At 38.7% G+C, this 9,023-nt stretch overlaps 1 protein-coding gene across 5 annotated transcripts in view; it reads right to left on the bottom strand.

Annotated features, from left to right (window-relative positions):
* itsn2b (intersectin 2b) overlaps positions 1 to 9,023 on the bottom strand; it is a 140,102-nt gene that overhangs the window by 8,000 nt on the left and 123,079 nt on the right. For all 5 annotated transcript variants that reach the window (XM_035422487.1, XM_035422486.1, XM_035422488.1 and 2 more), the window contains 4 exons: positions 4,634 to 4,740; positions 4,004 to 4,187; positions 3,575 to 3,673; positions 3,127 to 3,294 (listed from right to left, as the gene is read on the bottom strand). In XM_035422487.1, coding sequence (XP_035278378.1) covers positions 3,127 to 3,294; positions 3,575 to 3,673; positions 4,004 to 4,187; positions 4,634 to 4,740 — 558 coding nt within the window. The remainder of the gene's footprint in view (positions 1 to 3,126; positions 3,295 to 3,574; positions 3,674 to 4,003; positions 4,188 to 4,633; positions 4,741 to 9,023) is intronic.

The following is a 9,023-nucleotide window of genomic DNA, read 5'->3' as shown; positions in this document are numbered from 1 at the left end:
AGGCTAGGCTCTCTGTGTCTGGTTGTGTTAGAAGTATCAGGTAGACTGTATGTTTTTCGATCATATTGGTAATAAATAGCCCGTGGCGTGGCTAGGATTCTAAAACTGATGTCCTCGCACAATCGATATTAGCATACTGTTCGGGAAATAGCAGTATAATAACCACTTAGCTAAACAGACCTAGCCTACTTCAGATTGAGGCATTGTTATTGATGAGTTGCGTGTAGTTGAGCTGGAATATCAATGTTCATTTAGTTTAGCTAATGTTGTTTTGTTGATAGCTTGCATTATTTGTAAATGTGTGCTGTATTACATTCTCTGTGTGTTTGTAGGAATATTCACTAATATGTGCGCTTGTAAATTCCCACACTACGAACGATTCTAACCATTGCTTCTCAAAAATTATAGGCTACCTCTCTGCGTCTGGTTGTGTTTGTTTGGTTCTTTGTTTGTATATGATGTAACCATGTCACATTTCCTAAGTTTTGTTTTCATTAGTTAGTGGTTTGCCCCTTTTTTGTAAAGCACATTTAATTTTCACCCGTTGAAGGAAATGTGCTATATAAATAAAGTTTGATTTGATGTCACATTTCCTAACAATTTTGTTTTTATCATATATACAGAGGTGCTGATCAGGAAACACGGCCTAGTTCACCACTAGCTAAGAGGCCACGCAAGCGTTGCAAGAGTACACCAGTCTCATCTCATCTTCCATGCGTATAGTTTGCTTCAATAAATGTTCTGAAAATCAAAAGATGTCTTTGTTTCTGTCTTCTAAATGGCTCACTGAGTCTTTGTCTTAGTGGTGGGGAGGCATGCGGCCAGGTGTGAATAGCCTACTTACTTAGCTGGTAGGTCGTCCTACCCAATGCATATTCATTACAGAAAGGCCATTTGCCCTCCCATTCTCACCTGGTGTTGAAAAATAGTAGTCACAACACTAACTTTTAGAAATTTATTTTATATTTCTCATTGGATTTGCTAAAATAGTTTGTCATCTTTTGATACCCAAGACCTTGATGAACACATTTCAGTGACCAAAAGTCTTAGTCACAATTGTTTAGTGTGTTTTATTACAACATTCCTGTGCATGTTCAAAACTACTGTTTACAGTTTGTGTGTTTTTAGAGCAGTTTACAATCCACACATGATTATGACCTACTTACTGCTGCCATATTATTGTAGCTGAGTTTGTGCTGAAAACAAAGATATGAAACACTTTGGAATCACTGTATATAAAGTTGATGACATTTACACAAATGTCAGAGCATCGCACAATCACCAGTGTGCCTCATTTTACCCTTAGACCCCAGAGGGTTAAGGTGTTGTCGTCCTTTGTAGTACAATCTGGCTTGATCGACAATTCATCTATCCACTGGGTGACAGAATAAGCTTTATAACAATGTATATGTCTAATTTTACTTTTGGAATAGCGTTTTATAGCTCAGTGTAACTGAAAATTTGCTCTCATTGTCGCCTCCTTATGCATTCACTCTGTGGTAGCATTAAAAGACACTGCACCTGGTGAAATTTTATCGATGACTTTCGTCATTTCTCTTTCCTTTCTATCTACTGAACACAGATAAGATTTAATTGTCCATATGTAAGTGTTACTGATGAAAATATTTTGGTTATATACGGAATTTTTGAAATTGAGTGTCTTTAAATAGGTTAGTGGTATTTTATAATGAGGATATTTCACACTGTAACGTAAGCGTTTGCTGGTAGCTAAGTTGTTAGTTCAGTAGGGTTTCTGTTTCAAGCACCGGATGTGACCTGTTTTGGAGCGCCGCCAAAACGTGGTGTATGGTTGAATATTGTTTTAACGTCGTCCCATACCCATACAAGAAAACATTACATACTATCGAGTACAGAAAAACATACAAGAGTTCATGATTACACATTTAGGTACTGTACCACATTGTGTGACAATGTTGTTGAATTATTTTTTAATCTGATATCGATGTTTCATCTTAAACCTTCATAAGGGCCACATATATATGCATTATAATGGACAAAATGCATCTTATTCATTTTTGGAGAGATTTTGGATATCTCTGGACCCCTAGATATTTTAGACCACTGTACTGACGGAAAGCTTTTAATTCCCACTTGAAATGATGCAAAAGTGAGTTTCTCGAGTCAAAACAGTTGATTTGTAGTGAACATGATTATATTGTGATTTACAGCAATGCATAATTTAGACATTTTGGATAGATTTGGAGACTCTGGGTACACTGCTTACTTTTTGCTTCATAGATCTTTAGTAGTTCTGCATATCCATTCTTAGATTTTACGCACTTGTGGTCAAGGGGTTTTTGATCGAGGACATAGTTTAACCTGTTTTACATATGGGATCTCTCAGAATTTCATTGCATACTAAAAAAGAGCAAATTGCCTAGACAATTGCATTTGTGGCACTTTATTTCTTCCATAATTATGAATATAAATTAATCTAGTATTGTAAATGGTACAAGGGTCCTGCTTCATTTAAGCCATTTTTTCAAGTCTCTGTGATGCTCACATCTGGAGTTAAGAAACTTTAAATAAGGTACCGCCTAAATGGTCAAAGATTGGGCATTTGTGCAAAGCGGTTAATCAATTTTTTTGTAAAACCCCAAATTATCATTATCACTCTAGGACTAGAGCTGTCAATGCCAGCACTGAAGGGGCTGTGTTAAATGATGCTTATTGAAACGTCCTTCTGTTGACGTGCTTGAATCCTTAAGCCGACATTCCACTGCTGGTTAACAAACATTCCTAAGATTAGCTGGACTGGACCCTCTTCCTTGTGTTTAAACTTACATTATTGTCTGAACATTTCTGTGCTCTCAAGGAAAAGTCCATTGTCAGCTACATCTTGGCAGATAGCCATGTCTTCCTTTCAAAATGGAATTTCCACTGTTGTGATTTGAAATATTCAGAGACATTTTTTCATCCTTATGAGGATTCTAATTTAACATAAGAACAAAAATAATCTAGGAAATAGAGCATTCTGTTTGTTTTACATTTACCTTCAAAAAATTTCCACCACTGCTTCCAATGACAGAACTAGAAAAGTACCAGACAAAGCCTTCAGTTCCTTTCGCCAGTGGCTTGTGTTGGGATTCCACTTGGGCCACTTACCTCGATCACGCCCTCACACTGCACATGAGCCTGGATCCACTCCAGTCGGTCCGAGTTCTCCTTCTCCCGCACGCCCTCGTTCACCTGCGAACAGAGCTCTTCTGCCCTCTCCAAGGCCTCTCTTAGCTGCCCATTGTCTATGTGTGTCTCAGGGGTGCACTCCAGGATCTAGAGTGAGAGAACAGTTTTTTCTTGTTCAAATCTGATGTTTATGCCAGAAGTTATCACTCAGAGATATACAGTATGCGTATCAATACTTCTGATGCTGCATTGATGACTTTCTCAATGACCATTAGCAGCAGATATGCAAATGTCCAAACCACTGATAGAACTTTGTCCAGTAGAGATTTACTTTCAGAAGACAAATTCTGTGGTGGGAGCTGCAGCTAATTTGTGTTTTCTTGGTTAATTGCTTCAGTTAATAGCTTAACCCTGAGTTCAGACATACATTCTTGATGAGGAGAGGGTAGCGGGTGATCCTTTGCATGGGTTTGAGTAGGAAGCTGGACAGAGGCATGCCTTTGCATCGGTGATCAGTGGCAATTTTCTGTGAAGGGAAAAAGACAGGAAGAGAGTCAGAGTGAGAGATGGACAGAGAGAGAGAGAGAGAGATAGGGGGTGAGAGGGACAGAGGGACAGGGGGAGGGAGGAGTCAGTTATGAGTCAACAGCTGCACCAACAAGGTTGCCTTGTTCAAGCATACTGCACATTTTTTTAATGACTTATTCTCTCCCTGATCATTTTGAAGCTCATAGTACATCATAATTGTATGACATGAATCTATTCAAACACATCATATATTCATTCCACTGATATCTGCCTGCCTCTGGTCTTTTTTCCCAGCTGTCTCTAATTGGAGGAATCCCTCTTCCCTCACCTTGAGAAAGTCCTTGAATTCTGGCTCCTGGTCAGTCTTGAGCTGCAGCAGGGCAGCGCCATTGAGCTGGCAGCTACAGAAGCGGATGTAGGCCTGCATGTGGGAGAGCTCAGAGGCCAGGATATCTCCAATCATCTGCACAGGCATTCTCTCACCACCGGTCTTCTTCCTCACCCGCAAGGCTCTACCACACACACAAACACAAATGCATGAACGCACGCACGCACAAACACACATGCACAAGAACACGCACTCAAAATCAATGCCCCTGGCAACCAATTCCTGCCACTACCAGAATCTATCATTCTAATATGCATCAGTCATAAAGTTGTGTTAATGGTTCTCTGTCTCTATACAAATGTAAGGGAACATTTATTTCCCATTTATTTCCCAGAGGTTTTCTTACATACTGCTAAATAAAAGTATAAATACCTTCATGACATATGCATAACTGTAAATTTTATGGACAAAAGATTCAACACTAGTAAAGCCACTGCTCCTGCTAACATAACAATAACATTGCTGCTGTTGACAGCATCCGAGATGCAGTTTACAACTGACTGGGGGCAGTAAATGTCTTGGTTTGGTTCCTTGGGATGTTAGTGGAGAGAGGCCTTCAGGTTCACGTACTTGTGCAGCTTGGTGTTGGACATAATGAGCTCCTTCCAGTTGACGAATATCATATTTAGCTCTGCCTCGGTCAGACGACCCGACTCAGACATGGGCTTATAAAAGACCTGAAGAATACAAACAACAAAAACATTACAGTACCAGGGGTGCATTAGTAAAGGAAAATAAAAAGCACCAAGCAATTCAGCCCCTTCCCCTAAAACCACTGTAGCCCATTACAAAATCGAATACTCTCACAGTCATAAATGCTGATCGAATATCCAGGAAAATGTAAACACCAACATCACCTCAGGAAGTTTTAATGTAATGAGACCACCTCTTACCACAAGACTAACAGCAACACTTTTAATTAAAGCCGCAAGCGGCGTTGGGAGGGGTCCAAGCATTGGCACCATCGCGCCCCCTATGGAGCGATTTTAAAATGGCTTTGTTCTCATGATCATATGCCTTCACCCAACATATCTACTGAATATCATGATGATCGTATGAAATATTGATGACTCATGGCCAATTTTGTGCTAAGAGACGCTGTCGGATAACTTAGTTACGTCGCCATGGATATGTCCTGGCCGCTTCCCGTAAAGGCCTTTACTATGTCGTATCACTTAGATGGCATGTCGTAACACTTAGATGGTCCGGCGTGTCTGCACAGCTGCAGTGTTTCTGCGCCGCAACTAAAAAATCGTGACAACACTAGTGTGACGCCTATCAAAATTTTGACTTTGATACTGATACCAGGTTTAGTATTACGATACTCAATACTGTAATGATACTTGAAACTTAAACGATGCTAATTCGATACTCGGTACCTAACGATACTGAAATGACCTTAATAGATCAGAAACGTAATGTCCACAAGGGTTGACCTCATTTTCGAATTCATGGTTTATTAACAACCTGGTTCATTAACAACCTTTAAGTTGAAGCCTCTTCAACATATTAATATGCATAGGCCTATAGTGTTACAACACTGAACAATAGAAAAATATGTTAAATATATAAAAAAAATTAAACAGTTGTAAAGTAAATAATCTTTAAAACAGGTCTTTCACCTTTAAATAGATTTAAAAACAGCATATTTTAATAACAATACAGCATCTATCTATAATAAAATATTTCCAAATTGGAACACCTATTGCTCCTGAAGTGAACTGAGTCAAAGCTTGCGCTGTATCAAGGAGCTGAGTGCACAAGCGCAAGTCACCTCACTTGGCAACCTTAGTTGCTACTGCCTTCTAGCGAAGATTCTGACAAATTACACTTTTCATCCTCTCAATCAGTAATGCGGGAGACAATTTCCCCTGGCTTTTACATTTGACACAAAACTACCGAAAAAGTGCTGAAGTTTCGGAATACCGTGCAACTCTACGTCAGACACATATTCCAATCCATTGCTCAGTTTAGCAGAGAATGCACATTTCAGAGCGCCTCAGAGACAGATACGATAATAATACATATTTCGTATAGCCTAAGAAATACGACATTAAAAAACCGAAACAAAAAACGAAAAATCAACTCGACATCCCTGCAAGCATGCGTGCTGCGCGAAGAATACCTTATTATTTATTTAGACATTGGCAGACTACAGGATTTGCGTCTTTTGTTTATATTCAATAGTAATTGCAGCGAGAAACTGCAGCTGTAGACACAAGAAAGTTTGTTATTTTATGGTAGCAACGGAATGAAGCGGACTACATATATAGACTATATTTACCGTCATTGTTTTATTATAGCCTACCAGCGTGTGATCACTCTAGTCATCACTGTTCCGTGGGTCACAAAAACTACAGTAACGCTTACATTGCAGTGTGAAATATCCACATTATATAATACCACTAACCTATTTAAAGACACCCAATTTCAAAAAGAACGTATATAACCGAAATATTTTGAGCAGTAATACTTACATAGCAACATGACATTTTATCTGTGTTTAGTAGGCTAGTATAGAGACAGAAAATCAATGACAAAGTCCTATCCGCTTCTGTTTTGCGTCAGAAAACGATGTCAGATTGGTCTATCAGCAAAGAAATGGCTTAGCTATGCCCCGAAGTCCTCAATAATAATAGTACTCTCCAAGAAATTATGAAAATCGTTGACAACGTTTCGTTAGGTGCATCGTCTTTAATGCTACGCCACAGTGAATGCGCAAGTGAATGCGATAAGAAAATGTTCCGTTACGCTGAACTATAAAACGCTATTCCAAATGCAAAATCAGACATGTTATACATCGTTAGAAAGCTTATACTCTCACCTACTGAATAAATGAACTGTCAATCAAGCCAAATTGTACTAAAAACGGCGACAATGCCGTAAGCAACAGGAATCACAAACGGATTGTCCAAGACAATATATGAACACTCATTCGCAAAAGGGACATCTCTACGCGTAAAACCGATGGTAAGATTGTATATTTATATAATGTTTAGTCCCAGATATTGACTGTAGAATGACATGGTATAATTAAAGGAGTACCATGGTGATTTTCACACTTTCTCGGTTTTATGTGCTATTTGCACAATAGGCATTGAAGAAACACAATGAGCAAAGTATTAAATATGTCCGTTCTGTATTTTTTGAGAAATATGCGTTTTAAATTCATCGTCCTATTTTCAACCGGTTGAGAAAGTTGTCATTTTGCTACGTCACGAATACAGTAACCACTCCCATTTCCACACCCCGTAAAGAAATCTGACAGGGCACACCGTCCTGCTGTTCAGACAATGCAAATATTTGACTAACGTTAGGTTCACTTATATTAGAGTGCCTTTAGATTATTTCTGGTTATATTCATTTAGCTAGCTAGCTAACGTTAGCTAGCTAGGAGGTTTGCTTTCATAAGGCAATGTTATCGATAACGTTAGCTTGCTAGTTTGCTTTTATGAGGACGTTATAGTTGTGCTTTTATCTTAACTTGGCTAGCTAGATAGCAAAAATTATAATTGGATATAAGTCAACGTCCTTACCTTAGCTATCTATCGATACTTGATATACTGCTAAGCTAGCTAGCTTGTGAAAATTCAGTCTCCCAAAGAGAGAGCATATCATGGGGGTAGCTATGGTAACGGGGCACGGTCTGTCAATCATAGCTAACTGACGGTTCTCATTACCACGCCCAGACGGTTCGGGTGAATTTTTATAGTGGGAAATTTAGGCTTAGAAAAATACGTTTTAAAGTACATTGAAATGACTGAAGAATAAAAAAATTATGCACATTTGTTTTGTTGTTGCCTGAAGACAACTGGGAAGTGTCACGTTCAACCACCATGGTACTCCTTTAAAAAAAAAATTGTCTTGTTTATTTCGTTATTCAGTGAGCAGCGTTGTCACTGCTGTATTGGCATATTTTAGGGCTAATGTCGGGTTTATCTTGTTGCTACGGAATATTGCATTACATTACATTACAGGCATTTGGCAGACGCTCCTATCCAGAGCGACGTACAACAAAGTGTTTAACCATAACCAGGAACAAGTGTGTTGAAAACCCTAGAGGGCAGTAGCCTACCGTTCCAAGTGCAGGGAACAACCGCATAATTCAACTTGGACCCTGTAGGTTAAACTGATTAACACTAACACAAACAAGAACAGCAACAACGCAGTCTATGCAAAAATACAAGCAATAGTTAAGACGAGTTAAGTCACCTACGAAACAACTACCTAGTTACAACCCTAAGCTTACAGCCAATGTAGAGATTAAATTGAGAATACGATTTCTCTCAGCATAATGACGGATTTAAAGACTAAACGAACTCACCCGATATTGTCTTCAAATGGACCGTATTATTTATTTAGACATTGGCAGACTACAGCATAAATTGTGTCTTTTGTTTATATTCAATATTAGTACTTGCAGTGAGAAACTGCAGCTGTAGGTCGTTATGTTATGGTAGCAACGGAACGAAGCGGACTATGTATGTATTAGGCTACCGTCATTGTTTCTTTATACCAGCGTGTTTTCGCGCGTTTGCACAGAAACTCAGAACCTATAAATAAAATGGTTTAGCTATTTCTCACCATAATGACAGATTTAAAGACTGAACGAACTCATCCGATATTGTCTTCAAATGGATCCATGCCAAAGGAAAGTAATGATTCATCCTGCCAAATCTTTACCGTAACGTATTATTTATTTAGACATGGGCAGAGTACAGCATAAATTGCGTCTTTTGTTTATATTCAATATTAGTAATTGCAGCTAGAAACTGCAGCTGTAGACACAAGATAGTGTGTTATGTTATGGTAGCAACGGAACGAAGCGGACTATATATATATTATCGTCATTGTTTTATTATACGAGCGTGTTTTCGCGCATTTGCACAGAAACTCTATCAATGAAATGGTTTAGCTATTTCTTTGCATAATGACAGATTCAATGACTAAACAAACTCAC

This window comes from Anguilla anguilla, chromosome 6 (genome assembly GCF_013347855.1).
Source record: "Anguilla anguilla isolate fAngAng1 chromosome 6, fAngAng1.pri, whole genome shotgun sequence".
Taxonomy (NCBI): Eukaryota; Metazoa; Chordata; class Actinopteri; order Anguilliformes; family Anguillidae; genus Anguilla; species Anguilla anguilla.
The sequence above is the reverse complement of the archived record's forward strand: the minus strand, read 5'-3'. Positions and strand labels throughout refer to the sequence as shown.